The 24,617-nt window shown below is 37.3% G+C and overlaps 4 protein-coding genes across 5 annotated transcripts; 3 read left to right on the plus strand and 1 right to left on the minus strand.

Annotated features, from left to right (window-relative positions):
* The first annotated feature begins 126 nt into the window (after positions 1–126).
* LOC127965864 (ras-related protein Rab-1A-like) lies at positions 127–3,740 on the plus strand. 2 transcript variants are annotated; one of them, XM_052566561.1, is made up of 7 exons: positions 127–211; positions 299–415; positions 1,805–1,877; positions 1,972–2,067; positions 2,152–2,247; positions 2,351–2,482; positions 3,058–3,740. In XM_052566561.1, exons 2-7 carry the CDS (start codon positions 402–404, stop codon positions 3,250–3,252), a joined length of 606 nt encoding a protein of 201 aa, XP_052422521.1. In that variant the 5' UTR covers positions 127–211; positions 299–401; the 3' UTR covers positions 3,253–3,740. The 2 variants fall into 2 exon arrangements, with proteins under 2 accessions (XP_052422521.1, XP_052422520.1); XM_052566560.1 differs by having other exon boundaries at positions 160–415.
* Positions 3,741–5,297: 1,557 nt separating this feature from the next.
* Positions 5,298–13,570, plus strand: LOC127966809 (FERM domain-containing protein 8-like). Its single transcript, XM_052568083.1, has 10 exons — positions 5,298–5,525; positions 5,932–6,019; positions 6,106–6,273; positions 6,910–7,011; positions 7,100–7,158; positions 8,056–8,222; positions 9,374–9,595; positions 9,671–9,944; positions 11,035–11,257; positions 11,398–13,570. The coding sequence occupies exons 2-10, from the start codon at positions 5,932–5,934 to the stop codon at positions 11,508–11,510; spliced, it is 1,416 nt and encodes a 471-aa protein (XP_052424043.1). The 5' UTR covers positions 5,298–5,525; the 3' UTR covers positions 11,511–13,570.
* A 191-nt stretch (positions 13,571–13,761) lies between these two features.
* LOC127966848 (vacuolar protein sorting-associated protein 51 homolog) lies at positions 13,762–19,802 on the plus strand. Its single transcript, XM_052568158.1, has 11 exons — positions 13,762–14,086; positions 14,333–14,462; positions 14,597–14,743; positions 14,928–15,147; positions 15,867–16,758; positions 17,597–17,812; positions 17,891–17,974; positions 18,071–18,205; positions 18,350–18,471; positions 18,907–18,994; positions 19,129–19,802. The coding sequence occupies exons 1-11, from the start codon at positions 13,910–13,912 to the stop codon at positions 19,387–19,389; spliced, it is 2,472 nt and encodes an 823-aa protein (XP_052424118.1). The 5' UTR covers positions 13,762–13,909; the 3' UTR covers positions 19,390–19,802.
* Positions 19,803–21,952: 2,150 nt separating this feature from the next.
* Positions 21,953–23,955, minus strand: znhit2 (zinc finger, HIT-type containing 2). Its single transcript, XM_052566520.1, has 2 exons — positions 23,787–23,955; positions 21,953–23,639 (listed from the first exon to the last, which is right to left on the minus strand). Exon 2 carries the CDS (start codon positions 23,583–23,585, stop codon positions 22,014–22,016), a length of 1,572 nt encoding a protein of 523 aa, XP_052422480.1. The 5' UTR covers positions 23,586–23,639; positions 23,787–23,955; the 3' UTR covers positions 21,953–22,013.
* Between the last annotated feature and the right edge of the window lie 662 nt (positions 23,956–24,617).

Below are 24,617 nucleotides of genomic sequence, written 5' to 3' on the forward strand. Positions count from 1 at the left end.
AAGCACAAGCCAACTTTACTTTACATAACTTTACAGTTTACTATGCTTTCTGAATTCTGACAACGTATGCGCAAAATTACAAATGCATGGACCCCACCACTAGGCGGCGAAAGCGGGTCAGAAAAGCGGCGCATCATCATCCGTCACTGCCGCACCTGCGCCTTGTAAAACCAGAGAGCACAGAGGAGAGAGGAGACGTAAAGTCAGACTGGTGGGTTGATTTTACAAGGAGGTCTGGGAACGGTGCACAAAGGCTTATCAAAACTCAGAGATCCCCTTTTTATTGCTACTATTCCAGGCTAAACACTGGCTCAGATTTTGCGGTCAGCCGGTGAACAGTAAGCGGCCCAGAGTGCTTCTACCAGCTGGACAAACAATAACAATCCCTTTGCTGTCACATCATGAACCCTGAATAGTAAGTCATGAGAACTATGAACATTTATGACCTCTCACAATTTCCTTTAAACTTTTGTTGGCAGGTAAACCAAATTTCCAGTTGCTGTTCAATTCATATAATGATTACATTTACATTTAATCATTTAGCAGACACTGTTATCCAAAGTGACTTACAAATGAGAACAATAGAAGCAGTTAGGTCAACGAGAGAACAACAACAGTATACAAGTGCCATGACAAGTCTCAGTTAGTCTAGCACTTCTTCTTCTTTTTCAAGAATATGATAGAAAAAAAACAAAACATTAAGTGCTAATATTAGCTGTTTAAGTGCTGGCGAATAAGATGAGTCTTTAGATGTTATTTGAAAATGAGTAAATACTCAGTTGTACGAATTGAGCTTGGGAGGTCGTTCCACAAGCTGGGCACAGTCCAGGAAAAGGTCAGTGAGAGTGATTTTGAACATCTTTGGGATGGCACCACAAGGCATCGTTCATTTGCAGAGTGCAGAGGGCACATAAGATTGAACTAGTGAGTTTATGTTGGTGCCATGCCAGTGGTCGTCTTGTAGGCAAGCGTCAGTACCTTGAATTTGATGCGAGCAGCTACTGGTAGCCAGTGTAACCTGATGAGGAGAGGAGTAACATGAGCTTTTTTTTGATCATTGAAGACAACCCTCATTGCTGCATTCTGGATCAGTTGCAGAGGCTTGATAGTACATGCAGGAAGGTCCGCAAGGAGAGCATTATAATAATCCAGTCAGGAGAGAACAAGAGCTTGGACAAGAAGTTGGGTGGCTTACTCTGACAGGAAGGGTCTAATCTTCCTAATGTTGTGTAAGGCAAATCTGCAGGAACGGGTCATTGTAGTAATATGGTCTGTGAAGCTTAACTGATGATCCATCACAACTCCTAGGTTTCTGGCTGTCCTCGAAGGAGTTATGGTTGACGAACCCAGCTGTGTAGAGAAGTTGTGATGAAACGATGGGTTAGCTGGAATCACCAGGAGTTCTGTCTTAGTAAGGTTGAGCTGAAGATGATGGTCATTCATCCAGCAAGAAATGTCATTCAGACAGGCTGAAATGCCAGCAACTACCGTCAGGTCATTTGGTTGGAATAAGAAGTAGAGTTGAGTGTCATCAGCATAGCAGTGATGCAAAAAACAAAAATTTTCTTAAACATACATGCATTAGTTTGTATTTATATATACACAGTATACACATAAAACACAAAAAATTAATTTTGATGTGATTAATCATTTAAATTATATATAATTGTTATATTAACATTATTATTCAATGATTATAAATAAAATTATATTATAGTATTTAATATTAGTATTATATGAATAATATATTTTATATATAAAAAGAACATCTCATAACTGATATTTTTTGTGCATATTTTCACAGTGACTACTTATTCAAGCTTCTTCTGATTGGAGATTCTGGAGTTGGAAAATCTTGCATTTTATTGCGTTTTGCAGTAAGTGTTTTTATTTTATTTTTTTACAGCATCTTTGGATGTGAATGATCTCTGACTATGTGTGCTTGAAATATGATTGATTTTTCTTTTCCAGGACGACACCTACACAGAGAGTTTCATCAGCACGATCGGAGTGGATTTCAAGATCCGAACTATTGAGTTGGATGGAAAAACTATTAAACTGCAGATAGTGAGTTTGTAGACTTTAGGATTCATCTTAAGTGTGCCTTTTAATGTAAATTTACAGTTAAATGAGACATGTAAACGTTTACAGTGGGACACCGCTGGACAGGAGCGATTCCGCACAATTACATCTAGCTACTACAGAGGAGCTCATGGGATCATTGTTGTGTACGATGTCACCGATCAGGTTTGAATCATTTATGACTGCTGCTTAGTAAATATAGGTTTACTTCTCAAATGAAATCAGAACTGCACACATTCTTAAAAGTTGAATGCTGGTGTTTTTTCAGGAGTCCTACAACAATGTGAAACAGTGGCTGAAAGAAATCGATCGCTATGCAAGTGAGAATGTCAACAAACTACTTGTAGGAAATAAGTGTGACCTCACTACAAAAAAAGTTGTGGACTACACTACAGCAAAGGTTGGTTGATAGGGAAATAATGAACTTCCTTTTAGACTTTAGACTTAGAAATAGTTAACTCAAAACAAAAATAGCTGAAAATTAACTCGCCCTCAGGCCATCCATGATGTAGATAAGTTTGTTTCTTCATTTGAACAGATTTGGAAGTTAAGCATTATATCACTTGCTCAGCAGTGGATCCTCTGCAGTCAATGGGTGCCGTCAGAATGAGAGTCCAAACATCACAAGTAATCCACATGACTCCAGTTCATCAATGAATGTCTTCTGAAATTAAAAGCTGTTTATTTGTGAGGAAAATATTCATCAATTGCTTCTGGCCAAAATACTACTAATAATAACCCTTCATAATGCATCCCTCGGTGAAAAAGTTGTCTTGTCTGGATAATTTGTGGATTATTGTGTTGTTTTTAATCAAACTCTCATTCTGACGGCACCCATTCACTGCAGAGGATCAATTGGAAAGGTAAGCTATGTCTTTTCAACACCAAACACTTTTAGTTATACATTAACTTACATTAACAGAAAACACTATTCTCTACAGAAAGACTATTCTTCTTTCTCCAACCCTTTTTTAGGAGTTTGCAGACTCTCTTGGCATCCCTTTCCTTGAGACGAGTGCCAAAAATGCCACAAACGTGGAGCAGGCCTTCATGACCATGGCAGAGGAGATAAAGAAGCGCATGAGACCAGGGACTTCAGGGGGTTCAGAGAAACCTGATCTTAAAATTGAAAGCACCCCGGTGCAACAGTCAGGCAGCGGGTGCTGTTAGATCGCTGTCATATTTTCTCAGGGAGCATGACGAGCAGGACTGGACACAGGCGTATAGTGTTGAGGTGGCCAATGTGGGTATTAACGACAGACTATATCCTACATGGTGCTCAATAAAGTCAGAAGTCATTACTGTTGTTTAACCAAAACATTCATGGCTCTTCCCACATTTGTGTTGTCTCTGAAAATAAGACTAAAGCACTGGCACATATTGATGCAGGTACTTGCCTAAAGAATGAAGGTGAAAATGTCCAGATCACTGTGTTAATAGCTGTTAACTTTCACAACCGACCCAATCATTTGAAAATTCATAAACAATGAACTGGGATTTGCAACTTGTTGAAGTGGTGCTTTTTCTTGTTCATGTTTTTAAGAAGATCAAGTGGTTGAAGTCATTGTTCATCCGCATGTTAAAGCAGGGACTCTCCAACATTCTCATTTGGAGATTTACTGTGGTTCTGTGAGAATAAACAATGTTTTTTGTGTGTATTCAATTGCTTCTACTTTAGTTTTTGTGTGGGCCTGTGACTGCTTTATTATTTTATATAAAGATATTGAAAAGTATAGTTTACCTTGAAATTAAACTCATAATTGATGTCACTTCATGTTGCTTTTGTCATGGAGAATGCAAAATATTTTGAAGATTTTTTTTTTTATATCTCAAATCAGTGGTATCCTTAAAAAATATCACTAGATCCCATTGTATGGACAAAAAACATTTTTCAATACTCACTTTTCTATTATTGATAATCTACATTCAAACAATTTAAATGAAATTAAAACATTTAAATTATGAATCTGCCTTTTTATTGTTGGTTACTAGAGTTGTCGTATTGGGGGTCAGCAGACTTCAGTTCTGGACAGCACACCCACAGTCACTAGACCAAATTCTTCATGGGTGTACTTTTTCCAGAGGTTGGTCTCATTTGTTAGCTGTGCTCTGTATGATGTCAGATTCACATTGTTTTCAATGTCAAATAGTTTATCCATAATGTGAAACCAATGCTCAAAATAAATGTTTTTTGTGGTTATTATAGAAGTGACACTTTTTACTTCACTTTTTTGTTTTGGTTGGGAAAAGCTAAGAATGTGAAATGATACTTGGCTACTTGGGGTGTGTGATCAATCTCAATTCTTTCTCTGGTAGTCCATTATCTATGCCCGGCTTTTGTGGAAAAACTGTCCATCATTAAGGCTGAGGAGAAATTTCTGCGAGGACCTGTCATTTACATGACAATATACTATAAAGGAAAACCTGGTCAAACATGACATCCTGCCATTATTCACAAATAACCATTTCTTTGTACAACTATCCAAGTTTTGTTTTTATCAGCGAGCAGGAGCATTTTGACAGAAAGACTGAACAACAATTAAAAGAGAGTCATCAACAGGAGTCATCCTAGTTCATGTTTTTAATAAATGGTGTTAATAATATTGTTGTACACAAAAAGTTGTCTCTTCTCAAATATCTAAATGGCCCTTGGAATTATAGAAAAGGGTGAACTGTGTTTGTTTTTATAAAGTGCTTTGTAGGACACTGTTCTGTAGCCGTATGACAACCAGTAGTGAATATATATACTACATTACATATTTCATTGATGGTCCATATGATTACACTGTATTTCTGATGGGCTAAATATGGTTAATATCTGAATGTAACTTTATTTAGGCCTATAAATTAACAACAACATATATATCATAATATGATATGATATGTAAACATTGATAGCCTGAATGCACTGTAAGTCGCTTTGGATAAAAGTGTCTGCTAAATGCATAAATTTAAATATTACTCCGTCCCCTGTATATATGAAAACTACAGTGAATATAGGCTAATTACGCTACATACAATCATGTATCATTACATTGTCCATTTGATCGATATATATATTCGTAGTGCAGATCATCTAATATCTTAATGTAATGTTTATATTTAAATTCACACAAAACTCTCAATTAGTCAATGTCTATGGACGAGACGGTTAATAATGATGTGTTATATCCTCCTCCCCCTACTGGACGCATCAGGAACAACAGGGGCGTGACTCTGTGACACTGGCTGGGCCGTAGATCTGTCTGCTCCAGGTCTGCGTGTTTTTTCTGTTATTGGGCTGATTTCACTGGTGGGCGCTGTTTTGAGAACATCATACAGCTGCACTGCTGCTGCCGTCATACTCTCAGCTTTTATGTAACTTAATCCCCCGTCAAATACTGCTGGTTTTCCTGCCTGTTTACATCAAGAAAGAAGCTTCTGAAACGAAGGACAGTGTCTCGGTATGTTGTTGTGTTTTGTTTGGTGTTCTGACTGTTACTGGAGTTGCTAACTTAGCTAACGTTAGCCGGGACGTCAGCTGTCTTTTTTTCTTTTAATTCCCTACACTTTTTTTGATAGTATTACCGTATTTAACCAAGTAACGTTATAGTAAACAAGGTGAGATTTACATAGCGAAAACAAACTGCAAAACACAGTGGTTCAGGAATTTAAAAGAGTTGCTGCGTTAGCCTTCAATGTTTTATAAACTTGTTTATGCATATGACTTAGAATTTTGCTATGAAAACTACTATCATATTGATGATTTTTTTTCTTTTTATGCTTAGTTTGTACGGAATATACCAATAACAAATAGCAATAAAATGCCTTGTGTTTCCTACTCAGTAGTTGTGTTTGTTTCTGGATTAGATGGAGGGAGATGATGGCGACTTCCTCCCTGATTCATCAGAGCACTCTCAGTCCCAGCGAGGAAGTGTGGCTTCTTCAGTCACCAGAGGTTAGTTCTGATGTCCCCAGACTGGAGGTCCTGATCTGATCATGCTTGACCGGAAATTATCATTTGTCCCTCTTGTGTTTCTCCAGCTCAAGATTTGTTGGTGTACTTGGCGAGCGACAGTGCAGTGCACTTGACTTTGGAGGGTCTCGGCCATATGAATGCGCAGGAGCTCGGCCGCAATGTCCGAGAAGCCCTCAACATTCCCAGCTCTGCCGTAGATGTGTTCGCTTTCTGGTTCTGCTCTCCTTTGCTTGGTAATGATCGTTCTTTTGTGCTGTGCTCAGATGTCAGGCTGATACAGAATTTATGACCTTTTCGTATTTAGGTTATGAAAAAGGGCAAGCACAATGATGGCATTTACAGTGTCTTAGGCTGATTTGTAAGTGAAGTGTTGGGAGGGGACACCAGGAAGTGCTCAGGGCGTTAAAGTCACCCGCTGGCATTTGTGGTTTATTTGATGTCTTTTAAAACAAGGGCAGCTTTTTACTTTTAAATGTCTGGAATACACTGCATGACTTTTATAATCGGTACAGATTTGAAAACACTAGGCATTACACTAAGCATTACACATACACTTGCCAACCTTGTAACTGATACAGACAAAAACATGACAAAAGAAAGCAATATGCATTTTTATGTCAACTCTGTCTGTTTTAAATCTACAGACTGGCACTGACTTTCGGCTACTAGTGTCAACCCATCCATACTAAAAATTAGGGCAAAATTCTGTGCAAAAGTTGTGTGTTCTGTTCCAACCTTTAGTTAGACATATAGTCTTATTATTTAACAGAGGAAATTATGCCGTAGCGTTTGGTCATCATATTTTTTTATGGAGTTCTTCCTATTGTTTACAACCTTTAGTCTGATTTCATTGTGATATGTCTGCACAGACCTGCAGTTGAAGCCGAAACATTTGCCCTACAAGCTGTGTCGTCAGTGGCAAGACCTGCTGTATCGCTTTACCGACGCCCCCCAAGAAGACATTTCTCAAGGTATGCTTGTTGTGATGTTTGCTTTTGCACATTTCGCTTCACTTGAAACATAAGGTGTTTAACAAAAAAACATCTTTGTATTTTTCAGATGAGCCATGTCTTCTGTACAAAAGAAATGTTTTTTATCCCAAGTCAAAAGAACTTCAGGTGTGTTTTTTAGTTTTAAAGGAATGTTCATAAAAAATTAAGATTAATTTAAAGATTATCTTATTTACTCACCCTCATGTATTTCCAAAATTATGTATGACATTTCTTTTTGGAGGTCAGTGGGACCCAACGTTATTTCAGCTGCACAACACAATATTTTTTAAGTGTTTTTTTTTTGTCCATATAACTGGACCCCAGTGAGTTTCAATATATTTATTCATTTATTTATTCATTCATTCATCTATTCAAAATATTCTTTTTTATTTTACTAAAGAAGGTAAGTAAGGTTTGGAACCACATGAGGCTGAGTATATGATGAATCTTTTGGGTGAAATACCCCTTTAAGCCCTTTTAAGTTTTTCTTTGTCTGCTAACATGTTTGCTTGTCAGATTATGTAATATGACTCCAGAGAGATATTGCGCAAAAGCCAAAGCCACATGTACAATGTCAAATGTCTTGCATGTCAGACTGTCCAGTGCTATACTGTACATCTTATCAAAGACTTTGGACTTGATTGATCGTTTGTGTCTGGAGTTATTAGGCTGGCCAGATGAGGTCATGAACCTCTTATGTTTAAGAGCGATCATAACATAACGCTTCCTAAAGAATTTTATATTACATATCAACCATATAGACATGCATAATCTTTTACAATTCCTCATGTTTATCTCAGACATACAGTGTGCACCAGGCCTTGACTCAAAACCCATGTAGCCTATCATGGTATTTCTAGTACTTCTGCTTCAGTAATGGCAAAGCTGATTGTTTAATTTTTTTTTTAAATGTATTAACAGAATTTGAAGTATTGATATGTTAAATAAGTTCATTTCAAAATGTGTTTTGTGATTCCATGATCTGAATTAATTTTGTGTTACGTCTTTATTTTGTAATGTCAGATTGAAGATGAAGGAGTTTTGAGGCTACTTTATGAAGAGGCCAAGATGAATATCTTAGAGGGTCGTTACCCCTGTGACCCAGAACACTGGCTGAGATTGGGAGCTTTGTCCTGTGCCATTGAGCTGGGGACTGGACTTGATGACCAGGCTCTAACAGTGGCTATCAGGTGCCCTTCTCTGCTCCTAGATCAGTGATTAAATGTTTAAAGGGTTAGTTCACCCAAAAATGAAAATTATCATTTATCACTCTTCCTCATGTCGTGTCCAATCCCGTAAGACTTTAGTTTATCTTCGGGACACAAATTAAGATATTTCGATGAATTCAGAGAGCTTTCTGACCCTGCATAGATAGCACTTTAACTGTAATGTTCTCAAGCCCAGAAAGAAAAACAGTCCATGTGACTTCAGTAGTTCAACAGTAAGTTTGCAAAACTTTGAGAATACTTTTTGTGTGCTAAGAAAAAATAAACGACTTTATTAAACAATTTTTGTCTATGAAGGGTCAGAAAGCTCTCCGATTTCATCAAAAATATCTAAACTTGTGTTCCGAAAATAAACAAAAGTCTTACAGGTTTGGAACAACATGAGGGTGAGCAATTAATGGCAGAATTACAATTTATTTTATTTTTTTTAATATATATTTTTATGCAAAGTTGAGGTTTCACTTACTGTATTTTCCAGACTATAAGTCGCACTTTTTTTCATAGTTTGGCTGGTCCTGCGACTTCTAGTCAGGTGCGACTTATTTATCAAAATTAATTTGACATGAACCAAGAGAAAACATTACCGTCTACAGCCGCGAGAGGGTAGACTTATGTTTTTTTTCCTCGTCATGACGTATTTTTGGACTGATGCGACTTATACTTAGGTGCGACTTATAGTCCGAAAAATACAGTATCTTTTGTCCATTTTGTTATTTTCAGTGTTTGTTTTGACTTTATTTTGAGGTTTTGACATGTATATTCCGGGTTTGGTATTTGGTTATTTGCTTAAAATTATGCAGAATTTGCTACATTTATGTTTAAGTTTTTTTTGTTGTATTTAGCAGATGATTTATCCAAAGCAACTTGATAAGGAAACAAGTTACTTTAGTTACTGTTGTTACTATACTAAGTACATGTGTAAAAGATATGTGTAAGTATTGTATTTTAAGTTGTTTTTATTTAAAAAAATAAACACTTAAATGTAACATTTAGAATGTAATTAATATGTTTTCATCATTCCGTCCTAGAATTAATTAGCTGGTTATTACAGTATAATGTTATTAACTAATTTGCTGTAACTACATTTTCAATTTCTACCTGTAATGTTATTCCAGGGAGAAGAAGCTGCCATCATTCCTACCGGCCCACGCTGCATTAGGAGGTGGAGGTTTTCTGTCCACACTGAGGGGGAGAGGTGGGAGGAATGCAGAGATGGAGCAAAATCTTATAAAGGAGTATCGTTCAGTCTGTTCCTCTGCTGCCGCTGGCTCTAGTCTGGAGCACATTGCTCTGCTGCACCAATACCTCAGGAGCTGCCACACCCTGCCTTACTACGGGTATGATCATCGCAGGTGGAAAGCTGTTCAAATATGTCTGAGCCTTACCTATGTGTAGTTCTTTTTTCTTTACAGATGTGCTTTTTTCATGGGGGAGATAGACAAGCCAGCCCAGGGTCTTCTTCACAGAGGTGGCCGTAAGGCAGTGAGTGTGGGCATCAGTCTGGAAGGAGTGTATGTCATGGATGTGAAAGAGAAGCACGTCCTCCTTGGTCTCAAGTTCAGTGAGCTTTCCTGGGATCACAGCTATCCTGAGACAGAGGGAGACTCTCATATACTCTGGTTGGAGTTTGATGGAGAGGAGGCTGGCATGCCTGTCAACAAGTTATTAAAGATTTATTCAAAAAAGGTGAGCACATAATGACTAATGTTGTTATTTTTGACAGTGTAAGCAAGTATTGTAGCAATAAAATAAGTAAATGCTAAATAAAATGACAATTTTTGCATTTAAATATTATCAGATGATAAATGTGCCATAAATATATTTCTTTATCAAACGAATTAATATTTTAATTCAAGGATACATTAAATTGGACAAAATAGACCTAAAGACATGTATAATTTAACACAAGTTTCAAGTAAATGCTGTTCATCTTTTTATTCCATCAAGAAATTTCACAAAAAGATTATAGCACAGTATCGGTTTTCAGTAAAATGTTTTTTGAGAATTGTTTCTTGAGCAGCAAATCTGCATATTCGAATGATTTCTGAATGATCATGTGACTCTGAAGACTACAGTTATAGAATCATTTACCATTATATAGAAAAGTTATTTTAAGTTTTAAAAACTTTTCACACTATTATTTTTACTATATAATTTTATTACTGACCCCAAACATTAGAAGAGTTTTAGGTATGTACATTTTTATGATATAATTATATATAACATATACAGTGGGCATAATATTTATTTGATCCTGCGCTGTAAGTTTGTCAACAAAAGAAGGGTCTGTAATTTTTATGGTATGTTTATTTTAACGTGTAGAGACAGAAAATCAACCAAAAAATCCAGAAAAAAAAACATTATATAAAGGTTAGAAATTATTTGCATTTCAATGAGTGAAATAAGTATTTCAAGCAAAACATGACTCTGTACTTGGTGCAGAAACCCTAGTTAAGACATTTGTTTTTAGTTGGTCACCAGGTTTGCACACATCTCAAGAGGGATTTTGGTCCACTACTCTTTACAGATCCTCCCTAAATCCTAAAAGTTTTCATTCATTAAAATACAAATCAATCTCTAGCCTTTATATAATGTGTTTTTTTTTTTTGGGATTCCTGGGGTGGTATTCTGTCTCTATCCATTAAAACAAACCTACTATAAACATTACAGACACTTCATTTCTTTGTAAGTGGGCAAACTAAAAAATGAGCAGGGGATAAACAGTATTTACTTGAATTATAGTTATATTAAATAAGTACTTTATTTTGTCCTCTAGGCTGAACTAATGAGTGGTCTTATTGAGTTTTGTGTGGAGTTGCGCTCTGTTGGCGAGTCAGCAGCTGCTGGTACTGACGGTGAGGTCACACCTTCCCCAGAACCTACGGGTCGGGAAACCAATGAGAAAACCCGAGAGCGACGGCAGGGGAAAATGCGCAGGCAGAGCAGCGTGGTCTGTAACCGAGTCCATTCACTCAACACCATCAGCTACGTTGATGATGGTAAGAGACTACAATTGCATTGGTGCGATGGATGCAACTGGTGTTCATTTGTTCTGACCATTACATTTTATCGTCTACAATGAGGAAATAATATACTGGGACAAAGCTCATTTTAATTTACCTCTTTGCCATTGTTTCAGGCAAAGAGATTAAACGTCTGAAGCCCAAAAGAGCTGCTTCTTTCTTCACGCGACCGGCTCAGTCTCCCACTTACTCTGCAGTTCAGGTGACTGAAAGTTTGGAGCAAGGATGAGCCCCAGCTTCAACACTGCCCTCTTCTGCCCGGTGACCAGAACTACATCTGTCTATATAGATCCTCAGAGACACTGTGCAAAACCATCTGAATGGACGGATCGGACCAAGATCACAGACTGAAGAGCTAAACCAGTATTTATAGATAATTTGTGTGTTATGTCACAGTTTTAAGTTAAAGCTCTTTGTTGGCTGTTGAAAGCGAATGTGAAATTTGCTTCAATAATGCTGTTTTGTTAAACTAATTTAAAGATATTTTGGTGCAAGGGCAAGACTATGAGACACAATCCGAAAGCTCTGTTTAGGTCACTGTTCTGAATGTAGATTCTAATATGCAAACATCAAACGAAACTACATCCCAGTGGCTATAAATCAAGAGTACAGTAGTCCAGCACTTTAATCCATGTCACTAATACTGCTAATACTAAACCTGCTGCACCAAAGCAAAGAGTCATTGCCTCTAGTATAGGACATCCACTCCTATATGCAAAACCAGGGCTGCTGTCTGTGGCAAAGCATTGCAAAGACAGCGCAGACTGAGATTATGACATTCTATGCTACTTGTCTGCTGTATGTGTGTATTGTTTTTGCTCTCTGTTTACTACAGGGCTTGTTTGCATATGCAAACTTCTTATTTGTACGATTTTTTTTATTTTTTTGTTCAGTGGTGACCAAAGGTAAATCATGACTCAACACATTAAGTGCAGTTGACTGTAGTAGTGGTCCCACTACCTTGTTTCTCTGGAGAATCATATCTTTCTGATGGTGTGCATGTAATGCACTGCTGAAAACAATCCAGGTCATATGTGAGCATAATCTGCATTTGTAAAGCAGAGAGAATTGTGTTTAATACATTGAATCACCAGTTCTGTAGGTGCTTGATGAGCAATAGGTGATTCCAGTCTTAGAGCTTGAATGTACCTAACTATATGAAATGTATATTTTTTACGATAATAATAGTAATAGGGCCCGACATTAACAATTGTCCAGGACGGTTAGAAGAAAAATGTCAAAGGAAGTCATTTAATCATAACCTCTGATTCTGAATGTCCAGTTATTCTCCCTTTGACATCATTACCAAACAATTTAGGAACTTTACTGATGTTTTGAATTGTGAAGAATTACTAAATGAATGAATTTGTTCATTATACCTCCTGTTTTGGTAATCGATGTCAATGCACTGCGCTTATTTATTTATTTTTTTTAACAAATGACTTAATTGTTCTTAAACGTACCTGTCAAATCTTAAGGTCGAGCCCTACATTAACAGGTCATCAGTTACCAAACACAATTCTGTATTTATCAGTGCATGACATCTATTGTCTTAAATTGATTTTGTGGTGTGCATGTTGTTTTGTGAATGTTTCTTTATCTGCTTGCATTGGATCACATTTAAAAGTGTGGAAAATGAAAACTGTTGCATCACAAGCTGAGCTGTGAATGGAAACCAGCCAGCTGAATGGAGCAAAACGATCAGTACACCCACTACATTTCTGTATTTATGCAAAACACTTGTCAAGATTTTAATCCTAAAATGCTTATTCCCGTTTTTTTTTACGTTCTGTACCTTATTATATATTCCACTCTAAAACTAATCCAATGTTTATATTTCAATAAGAAGATCACACACACATGTACCTACTAACTGTGCTGTAGATAGTCACATCCGTGTTATAGAAATACTGAATCTTTCGATGCTAATTTAAAGTGCCTTTTTTTTTTTTACATTTAATCTGTTGATAGTTGTATTGTTGTTATCTGTCTTTTGAAATTGCATTTCCACTACCTTCTGTTGTTTATGAGGCTTTATACACAAATTTCACTACCAACATTTTTACTGTAAAATTAACAAAAAAAAAACATTTATATGCAACACTAAACCTTTTTATTCCCACTTTGCACTAACTTCTGGCATACCTATCAGTAAATAAATTTCTATATTATGGATTGTTTATTAATGTTTTATTTAAACGAACTATGCCTGTAATAAGGTCTTTGATGTGTAGTAGAATTACATCTTGAGGAGAAAAAGAAGGAACGAAATAAATGTAACAAACTAAATACTGTGTATATTTTAATGTATGAAAGCAGTGACAAGCATCCATTATTTGTAACGTTTACATTATTTACATTGTAGTTATTATATATATATATATATATATATATATATATATATATATATATATATATATATATATATATATATATATATATATATGTACAGTATAACTCACGGCCGTACCTTTATTTTGAAATACTGTCTACAGTAACGCCATTTTGGATCAGAGCAGCAGCAGCCACATCAACAGGCTGAGTGAGCTGGCAGGTTGCAACCACATTCATTCATGAGATAAAGTCCTTCTCGCTCTAAAATTAGGCTATAGTTGAACTGTAGTAGAAATGAGTTCAGCTACAACCCCACCGGACTCGGACCCGACCCGGCGACGGCGGGCTCACAGTATGCTGAAGCACTACTACGGCCTGAATGAGGAAGGAAAAGTCACAGAACAAGCCGAGTCTCTGGATCCGTGTGATATCAACGGACCACATTTCGACCCGGAGGTTTATTTAAATAAGGTAGTGTCATGAATAATGATAAAGACTAGGTGTTTATTGTGTATTATTTACGTTAGAGGTGTACACATATGTTATCAGTGTTGCAACGAGTAAGCTGTCACTCTGTGGTTTTATTCAGCGTTTTATACTACATATAAATTATTCTCCCATAAATACCCGTATGTGATTATATTTTTTATTTAATTTTTTGCTAGAAGGCTCCGATTTACTGCGGCTTATTTTTGAAATGTCTTGTTTGTGTTTCAGTTGAGGATGGAGTGTTCTTTGGGTGAGCTGATGGATCATGAGAGCTGCATGGTGAAACAGATCAGATCTCTGGACAGTGACATGCAAACCCTGGTTTATGAAAACTACAATAAGTTCATCTCAGCTACAGGTTTGTGAACAGATGAAAGTTGTTCAGATTTTACTATTGAAGTTACCATGGCTTGAACTCATAATTGACCGTTCTTATTCTCATTGAATTTCGCAGTGTATGGCATTTATTTAATTTTATTTGTCTCTCCACAGACACAATCAGAAAAATGAAGAATGATTTCAAGAAGATGGAAGATGAAATGGACTGTTTGTCTGCGAACATGGCTGCTATCACAGAGTTTAGTGCCCATATTAGTGGGACATTGCAGGACCAGCATGCACAGATCACTAAACTATCAGGTATGAATATTAATGTGATATGAACGGATCACAGTAATGATAAATGATCCATGTTCGAGGCTTGTATTGGTAGTGTAACAACCTTTATGACTTCAAAACCACATTAGGTACATGTTCATCTGATTTAAAGGTGAAATTGATTTCTGCCTCCCTGTAAGCCATGGCTCTTTCATATTCTGTATAGGTGTTCACACTCTCCTACGTAAGCTCCAGTTCCTGTTTGAGCTGCCAGCAAGGCTCAATAAGTGTCTGGAGCTGCAGGCCTATGCCCAGGCAGTGAGTGCCCATCGGAGGGCACGCTGTGTACTACAGCAGTATAGTCATATGCCCTCTTTCAGGGGAATCCAAGATGACTGCCATGTCATTATGGAGAAGCTCGCTCAACAGCTGCGACAGAAATTCAGGTCTGTGCTTTGTGGGATATCATGGCATATATTTCTATTAATAAAAAAAATTAACCGTGTTTGGTCTAGTAGAATTTAGTGAGAAGCATCTGAACTTTTGATTTTGTATTTGGTATAGTTAACACAAAAATGGACATTCTGTCATTCGTTACTCAACCTCATGTCTTTCCAAAACCATAGGACCTTGATTCACAAATTAAGCAATTTTTAATGAAAGAGGTCAGATCCTCCATAGAAAGCAATACAACTACCACATTAAAGGCCCAGAAAGGTAGTAAGGACATTGTTAAAACAGTCCATGCGACATCAGAGGTTCAACCTTAGTTTTAAGAAGCTACAAGAATACTTTTTTCCACACAAAGATAATTCGGGTAGCTTCATAAAATTAATTTTGAACCATCAATGTCAATTGGACTATTTTAATGATGTCATTAAAGGGATACTCCACCCCCAAAATGAAATTTTGTCATTAATCATTTACCCCCATGTCGTTCCAAACCCATAAAATCTTTGTTCGTCTTTGGAACTTAATTTAAGATATTTTGGATTAAAACCAGGAGGCTTGAGACTGTCCCATTAACCCATATCCCTTTAACTACCTTTGTCAATTGCATTGGGTCAGAGGGTGAACTAACCATTTAAAAATCATTTACATCCAGTCAAAATGCCTTCCATAAACTCTTACCTAATGTAATTTATTAATTCGTCTTTGCTTGCAGGGATGGAGGTTCAAGTGCTAAAGACCTTTCTGAATGTGTTGAGCTTCTTCTGCAGTTAGATGAGCCAGCAGAAGAGCTCTGTGACAAATTCCTCAGCCATGCCCAGTCTAGGTTTGAGGCAGATCTCCAGGGACTGGAGGCGGAGCTTAAAGACTCTCCAGTTACTGATACTGGCGGAGACTTGGTTCAAAAAATGAACCCTGGATCAAATCCTGTATCTCCTTCTAGTTCTTCCACGACCAATCCATTCCTCTCTCCTACTGCCGGAACAGACATTCTTGAGTTTATAGATCGAGGATGTAATGAGTTTGTCAGTAGTCTCTGTTTAGTCATTGCCTCCTATCAAGAATTGTTTATCAACCGTCCACAGGAGGGTGAATTAGCTTCAAAGAACATCCCAGAGATGGCTAATGGCAAGCTGCATGTGTTTGTGGACACCCTGGCTGCTAGATACTTCTCTCTAGTGGAGAGGAGGATACAGGAAGAGAAGGGAGTGAGTGATAACTCTCTGTTAGTGAGAGCCCTGGATCGCTTCCATCGCAGATTACAGGCCATATCCAAATTACTTCCAGGGTCGGCAGTGCCCAGTCAAGGAACGGAGATAGTGGTGCGGGCAGCAAGAGAGAGAATCAAGCAGTACCTGTCCGCCTTACAAACCTTCTACCATGACAGCCTTACTGATGTAAGACAGGCTTTGGCTGCACCCCGTCTATCAGTGGGTGGAGCTAGTGCATCCGGAGGTGGGGCTTCAAGTAAAGATGCCACACCCAGTCTGCCAGAACTGCTGTCGTCCTTATCAAACTTTATTCTGAATCAGTTGAAGTCTGTATTAGCATCAGTGCATCTCTTCACAGCAAAGGACATCACATTCTCCAACAAGCCCTATTTCAAGGTAAAGATTAAAGTGTATATATTGAAGTTATATATTAAAAAGTACCACGTATAGGACATTTAAGTATAGAACCCCATACAGTAACCGTCTGGTTTTCCTCACTTGGTGGTTAAAACATTTTCAGTCATTTGTTAAAATATTTAGAATTTTTGTATTAAGGAGATTTTTTATGACACTAGACAATTTTCACCTATAGATTAAAATATATTTTATTAATTTATATAAAACAATTCCAAACACAGTGTTGAAGTTAAAAATAGAGCAAAGATATTTAATAATTAAGTGCATGGAAGACAATTTTGTGCATTGTGGTTGAAATAAAGAAAATAAGTTGTGTATTTTGGTATAATCACATAATTCTTGTAAACCCCTATAATATAACAATGTGTGTGTTTGTTTGTGTGTGTGTGTGTGTATGTATAGAAAGAGAGAGAAAGAAAGAGAAAATTGAGTGTGCATTGTATTACCTAGTTGCTTATAAGAGAATTTTCAGACTTCCATTTAAGTTTTGCATTTGGATATATATTTAGACCTTATTAAAAACTTGTATTAGACTTGATTTGTAGATTGCTCTGTATTTTCATATTTTCCCTTTTATTTTTTTTATTTTTTTATTTACTATTTTCTTACTAATTTCCTATTCATTTACTATGGTGATGTTAATATTTTTAGCACCATTTTTCTAACCATGTCTATGTTTTATTTGGTGTTCACAAAAGTCCCCAAGTTTCATACCAATCCTGTAAAAAAATTAAATCATACAATTTATTTGGTTTAAAATGAAGTATGTTCCAATGTTTTGTTTGCTTTTCTAATACCTCTCGTATGTTTCTCTCAGGGTGAGTTTTGCAGTCAAGGTGTACGTGAGGGCCTGGTGGTGAGCTTTATTAAGTTCATTTGCCAATCGTCTCGTCAGTACTGTGAGAGCGCAGGTGACAGAGGAGGATCCACGCCTCCTGCTCTCCTTCTGTTGCTCTCTCGTCTCTGTCTGGACTATGAGACCTCCACCATCTCCTACATCCTCACACTCACAGATGAACAGTTTCTCGTACAGGTATTCCATATACATTATATTCTGTTGAAATAAACTCTCTAAATACTCTATTCATATTGACCTTTCCTCTCTAAACAGCACCACACTCCAGTCACTCCAGTTACAGCACTTTGTGCAGAGGCCAGAGAAGCTGCTCAGAAATTACTGAACCACTATGTGAAGGTAACTAAGTCAAAACTAAGTTCAGCTGTACAGAGTCTTTTATTTCTGGCTAGGACTGCTGTTGGACAACATTTAGCAAGTTTTGTTTTGATCCAGGTTCAAGGATTAATCATCAGTCAAATGCTGAGGAAGAGCGTGGAAACGAGAGACTGGGTGAACACCATTGAACCTAGAAATGTCCGGGCTGTAATGAAGAGGGTGGTGGAAGATACCACCTCTATTGATGTTCAGGTGTTGCACCAAACATTTGTTTTATATTTCGTATACAAAAAAGATTGTAGATATGTAACAGACCGTTTGGATCCAGGAAAAAATATACATATAAATTCTTAACCGTTTGCATAAACCAATTTTGCCTGCACATGTGCTTACAAGGTGGGACTGCTTTATGAGGAAGGAGTAAGGAAAGCCCACAGCAGTGACTCCAGCAAACGCACCTTCTCTGTGTACAGCAGCTCAAGACAGCAGATCCGCTACGCACCTAGCTACACTCCAAGGTGCACAATCACTTCACCCATTTTACTGACTTTAAATCAGATGGGCATTTGAAAAAGCAGCTGCACCAACCATTTTCCCAATATTGAGAGTAATTTGTAAATCTATTTTAAACAAAAGAGAATTTTTAGAGCCTCCCTGCATTTTCAGGCAAAATATAAGCTTATAGTTTTATATTTGAAAACAAAAAAATATATAATAATATTGTACCCAATATTAATATTATTATTATTATTATTATTATTATTATTATTAAATACTTTAATACAAATATTATATTAAGATTTTTTTTTTTTTTTTAGCATCATTACTGTTGTATTATGTTTTCCTTTTTATTTTTCTTTAGCTGATCACATGCCTTCGTTCTGTAAATGTTTAATGGATTATACATAGTCACACAGAGGATATTGTTTATAATAGTTTGTTTTTTGTTCCAGTGCTCCAATGGACACAAACTTGCTCAGTAACATTCACAAGCTGTTTTCTGAGAGGATCGATATCTTTAGCCCAGTGGAGTTCAACAAGGTAGAAAACAAAATGACGTTAACTATTGTTTCTGTCATTTAACTAACTGACCAGTGCAAATTTTTATATATATATATATGTGTGTGTTATAATACCTTTTCAGTCTGCATGACCAGTTTTCTATCTTGTCCTAGGTCTCTGTGCTAACTGGCATCATTAAGATAAGTCTGAAGACATTCCTCGAATGTGTCCGTGTCCGTACGTTTGGCAGATACGGACTGCAGCAAATCCAGGTGGACTGCCACTACTTGCAGATGTACCTGTGGCGGTTTGTGTCTGATGAGAACCTAGTGCACTTCCTGTTGGATGAGATTGTGGGTAGTGCCGCCCATCGTTGCCTGGACCCGTCTCCAATGGAGCAAAGTGTCATTGAAGTCATCTGTGAGAGGGGCTAGAGTGGGTGTTTTTCCTTAAATAGGCAAATAAGTTTGCACATAACTGAACTCAACTGTTGGACAATACTAATACTTAAATTTGCAGTTTGAAAAGTCAGATTGAAACCTATTATAGCTGGATTGAGATCATTTGATCAAAGGCTATGAGTGTGTAGACTATGGGTGCTAAAAGTTGAAATATAATATATCTCTTGTTAAAGTCCGCAAATGAACAACACACATTGAACATAAACCCATTTATTTAATAACTCTAATCACTGTATATTATAGGTAATATGTTCTGTCTATAAAAACCAAATCGGCTTGTTTGAAAATGGTCTTTTGTTGATTTCTTTATTCATTGACTGTGAAAGCTGTTTAACCTGCATTAACTGGATAGTGTATACTTAATAAACGTAATGTACATAAAGGAATGACTTGTGTCCCAGATTCTTGGGAGGAAAACCCCACATCCTTACTTCTGTTGTTATTGAATGCACTGTAATATGAAGCCAGAACAGACGCTATCGCCACTGGTCTGGAAAGCATTGGGGCGGTTTCATCCGCTCGTCTTTGATTCTGATTGGCTCCCTGGTTGTCTCTCCCTATACTCGCTGATTGGTCAGATTGTGTGTTCTGCACACAGGGGTCACACCCTCAGGCATCTACAGTGATGGTGAGCCTATTCCATACAATATAACAGTGAGTTTGTGGGAAACAGGGGTAAGAGAAAAATAAGCTATATATATATATTTTATGTATATATTAATAAGTTACTACTGGGTAATTTGGTTGATTCAACAAATTCTGAAAATTGTCATGACGTTACAAATGCGTATACTACACAACTACTGCATTTAACAAAAGCACTGAAATTTAAATAATAGACTATTCTTGTATATTATATTTGTTTTGCCAACCATCCTGCCTCTGATGGTTCTGTTCCTGCTGAGAGTGTGTGTCGGTCTTCAGCAGCCAGTGTCCTGTAGTGGCCTCCATAGGGAAGGTGAGATAGTGTATCATACTTTTCATTGAAAGGCAAATGATATTTAACGGATTTATTTGTTAACAGATTTCTGAAGGATTGGTCCTCAGAGAAGGATCCAGGCTGAAATATCCCATTGATGGTAATATAGGCTGTCTACCTGTAATGTAATGTTATACAAATAATGCTAATAATATATTTTAATGTCTTTGACACAAATTAAACAGGATAGTCTTTGTTGACATGATAATCAACATAAAAATGGGGGACCTTCTCATGGCTCTGGCATGGTCGCTGCCTTGTGGTAAGTGATAAGCAAATGGTTTTGCCGATGCCTCTCATTTCAGTTGCATAGTTATCATTCCTTTAAGAGTATGTTCACACCTGTCATGTTTGGTTCAAAACTAACTCTGGTGCGAGTTTGAACGCTGCAATCTGAACTCAGTTGTGCACCAAACAAGCGGACCGAGACGGCTGAAAAACATGGGTCTCAGTCTGCTTCCAAACGAACTCTGGTGCTGTTCGAATTAAATATGAATGCAACACAGACCAAATACTTCTAAACAAACCAAAAACAGGGAGTAATGAAGATGTGATGCTATGCAACATGATTTGACGACACCAAAACAAAATGAGCAGAGGGCAAACGTGAAACAACGATGAGGTAAAGTGCCTTTTATGAGCTCCTTGTGAGTTGGCAGGTTGTGAAAATAAAATGAAATGTACACTCAAGTATGAGCGCGCTTAGTCCAGCAGAAGGCATTAATTGTGTCCGACTTAAAGCTTTAAGTCTAACGCACCTTTTGTTTGAGGTGTTCAGTAAATTCTGTCACGATATATACATCATTCAAACGAACCAGTCAGGTTGTGAACATATCACCATGCCTTTAGGTTCGCTGTCAAAAATGCCAATGTGAATGATAAGCGGAACAGGACCAAATGTATCATTTTACTTTTTGGTCCAGTGAGCACACCCCACAATCCTGCATGATAATGATTTTATGCAGTCCAGGGTTGCCAGGTCTGGGTAACAAAACTAGCCAAATAGCCAATCAAAAATATATAAATATTATATATCACTTAAAAATATCTGTTTTTCTATATCAATTGATAATTGCAGTATAATTTAATAATTTATTGCAACTTTTTTCTTAGTAATGTCACATAGTCTGGCTTCTACTTCTATGTCATATATTTCACCATTCTGCTCATCCACTGAGAGGCCAGAGATGAGAAACGGTGCAGAGCCAAATACAGACTGGCCTGGGACACATACTGCAGACGATTGCCCTAAAGAATAATCCCATACATTTATTAATGCAGACTGATGTGTTCAATCAGTGGATGTGTCATCATCAGTGGAGGAAACTAGACACAACAAAATATATCACATATATTGTTTATATTTGCATCATAAAATTGCTTTCTATTCAATTAAATGTTTTTAAAAAGTGAAAATTTTTTATTATATTATTAAAAACATTTTGTTATCATCAGTGTTCTGTAGTACAAGCCTCAAGTGTGGATTGCAGCAATAATGACATTTAAAGCCTCAAGAAATATCAATATTCAGATTTCAGTTCTTCAGACACAAATACCTGTAATTCAAATTGTTTTATTTTAAATGATTTATTTTTATTTAAAAATACATACAATACTATCACTCAATTTCTTCTATCAAAGGTCCTTTACTTTTTTCCCGTCCCTTTTCCAAACATTTCTTCTCTCCTTCTAATCTCATCCTCTCCGTCTCCCTTCTCTCATAGTCCATCCACACACATCCTGCAAGACTCCTCAAAACTTTAGGATTCTCTTTCAACCAAGACTGAAAAAACTCGCACTTCTTTCCAGCTTGAAAATACACCCGCCTCATCTGCTCATCTTCTTTAGGAACCGAAGCCTTTGCTTTGCTCAAAGCTGTGCGCAGCTGGGACAGAGCGGACAGAGAATATCCCACAGCATCCTCTCTGCTCTCTCCAGTCAGGATATGAGCCACCGCTTCCACAGCTCGAAGTGAAGCTAAAGGGTCCTCACGATCAAAGTATCCTCCTGCAGATACAGCTCTCATTGCAGCGTCGAGTGCCTCAGAGACGGAGTTGAAGACCCGTCCGTCACCCAAAACCTCTGAGATGGAGAGCACCACCTGACAGAACTCGCACAACATCTCTGAAATATCTCCATTGTAGAGACACAGTGAGAAGGTGTATCCATAAAGAGCGTTGATCAGGTTGTACTGCACTAGAGGAGATGGGTTTGAAGATAGTGTGTGAAGAGGAGGGATTTTGGCACTTATTGGAGGGATGAAGCTTTTTAGTGATTTGTCTGATTTTACTTTATTGCTACTGACTTTCTTAATTTTTCTGTCTTTTTTATCATTCACATTGTGCATTTCTTTATCATTCTCAGACTGAAGTTCCTTGATAAGTGCTTTAGTATCTTTCTCATGCCGTTCCCACCAGGGGCTCCACAGGACCACCACTCCACCAATGCCACCTTCTTTCACCAGTCTCTCAAATTTCTTCTTTTCCTGGGTGGACAACAACGACCAGAGCTCTTCCTCTGATAGAGAGTCAATGTCAAGGCCTGCTAACTTTTCAGCCAAATCAGTTTCCTCTTCATCAGTCCCGTCTTCAATATCTCTGAGTGCTGCAAGTATTTCTTGCGCCTCATGACTCGTTTCATCCCCACTTGACTGAATCTCTGCTAACCGAGAAAGCAGCTCCAAAGCATGTGCGTCTTTTTCGGTCACACTAGTTTCATCTTCTCCCAGGTTTCTTAACAAGTTCTCCATTCCTCCCTCACTCTCAGCGCTCTGTCTGAGCCGGAGCAGAATTTCCTGCATCTTGCTTTTCCCCTCCTCATCTGAGACACCTTGGGATTTCAGTTCCTGCAGCACAGACTCTTTATAAAACTCCTCTGAGCATGAAGAGTGACTCTGACTCCTGTAACAAGCCAGGCAGCAATATGGGACGTTACACCTCGGGCAAGTGTAACAGGACGGTTTGGATAAGCAGAGCCCACATGGTTTAAGTGATGATGTAGCAGTCCCATCAGCAGGTGTCAGGAGAGCTTCCGAAGTCCCTCTTTGGGGGAGCGCGATCCCATCTTTGGTGGTGATTGATTCCGAGTCTGTTTCAGGCCAGTCACTGAGGTGTTTCTCCGTCCTCGGTGTAATATCAGTGAGTAATGAACGAACGCACGCAGGGATTTTACGTCTAACAACAGGATCCATTAACAGCTAATTTACCGAGGTAGATTGCATTGGTATTAATGTTCAGATCTGCAACTGAAAGTAAAAAGTAATCTTTAATAATTGAGTATAGTGTTGATATGGTAAGTCTAAATATTATCTAAAGCATAAGAGATTAAAATCAATTACGTTAACACATCATCAACATCTCTCCTAATAAACGATTCATAGTGTTTATCTTACCTGACAAAATTGTGTGTATGCGAACTTTGTTTCCACACACGTGCAAATATGTATATAAAAATTATCAGATACGTCTGGAGGTGTTTATACATTTGCTTTCATATAAAGAGTCACGTTAGAATAACGTTTCTCGTCGCAACATGATGACGTATACGTCTTCTTGCTCCTCATGCCTCAAGACTGCGCAATATTTGCGCATGAAAGAAAGAAAGAAAAGGTGCATAGTAAGAATCGAAGTGTGTTGCACCTGCTGTCATTCATGTAATGCATGGCTATCCAGCAGCAGTTTTAACGTTATGTGACATGACATCTGACGCACAGATGCCTATGTTGACTTGCTTATGGATTTGAATAAAACTTTAAGAATTGAGAACTTTGTTGTTCTTGTGCTTTAGATTACCTGGATTGAGACATAACAGATAGTTTGTTTATGCGGCAAATCAATATTGACGGAAAAAGAAAAAAAAAACATGCAAATATAAACAGTATTTCCTGTAAGAACTATCATGAAACCAGTTTTCATTTTATCAATAAATAAAAATAAAAAAACAATAAATTATATGCAGTATTCAAAACTGTTCTCTCACCTTTATAAGAAAATATACCTTTTGCTTTCACTGATCATTCTATAGTAGCTATTTTTGTTTTTTTTTTACTTTGATTTTGACCAAATTCATAGGTTTCACATTCATAAATTCAGTTTACAAATAAAAAAGCTCTATGGTTTTGTTGACTGAAATACTGCTGTACATAGACGGTATTGTTTTTGTAGTGGTTGTCCTTTTTCGCCCGTTTTATTGCTGTCTGCATAATTATATGATGTTTGCATTT

The sequence above is a fragment of the Carassius gibelio genome, chromosome B10 (assembly GCF_023724105.1).
Source record: "Carassius gibelio isolate Cgi1373 ecotype wild population from Czech Republic chromosome B10, carGib1.2-hapl.c, whole genome shotgun sequence".
NCBI lineage: Eukaryota > Metazoa > Chordata > Actinopteri > Cypriniformes > Cyprinidae > Carassius > Carassius gibelio.

Bases quoted from the DNA above. Each gene is read 5' to 3' on its own strand.
- LOC127966848 (XM_052568158.1), top strand. From the start codon at position 13,910: ATGAGTTCAGCTACAACCCCACCGGACTCGGACCCGACCCGGCGACGG. The intron at 14,463-14,596 runs GTTTGTGAACAG...GTCTCTCCACAG, and splicing joins TAAGTTCATCTCAGCTACAG to ACACAATCAGAAAAATGAAG. The intron at 14,744-14,927 runs GTATGAATATTA...TATTCTGTATAG, and splicing joins ACAGATCACTAAACTATCAG to GTGTTCACACTCTCCTACGT.
- LOC127965864 (XM_052566561.1), top strand. The intron at 1,878-1,971 runs GTAAGTGTTTTT...TTTCTTTTCCAG, and splicing joins GCATTTTATTGCGTTTTGCA to GACGACACCTACACAGAGAG. The intron at 2,068-2,151 runs GTGAGTTTGTAG...AAACGTTTACAG, and splicing joins AAACTATTAAACTGCAGATA to TGGGACACCGCTGGACAGGA.
- znhit2 (XM_052566520.1), bottom strand. From the start codon at position 23,585: ATGGATCCTGTTGTTAGACGTAAAATCCCTGCGTGCGTTCGTTCATTA.
- LOC127966809 (XM_052568083.1), top strand. From the start codon at position 5,932: ATGGAGGGAGATGATGGCGACTTCCTCCCTGATTCATCAGAGCACTCT. The intron at 6,274-6,909 runs GTAATGATCGTT...ATGTCTGCACAG, and splicing joins GTTCTGCTCTCCTTTGCTTG to ACCTGCAGTTGAAGCCGAAA. The intron at 7,159-8,055 runs GTGTGTTTTTTA...TTGTAATGTCAG, and splicing joins CCAAGTCAAAAGAACTTCAG to ATTGAAGATGAAGGAGTTTT.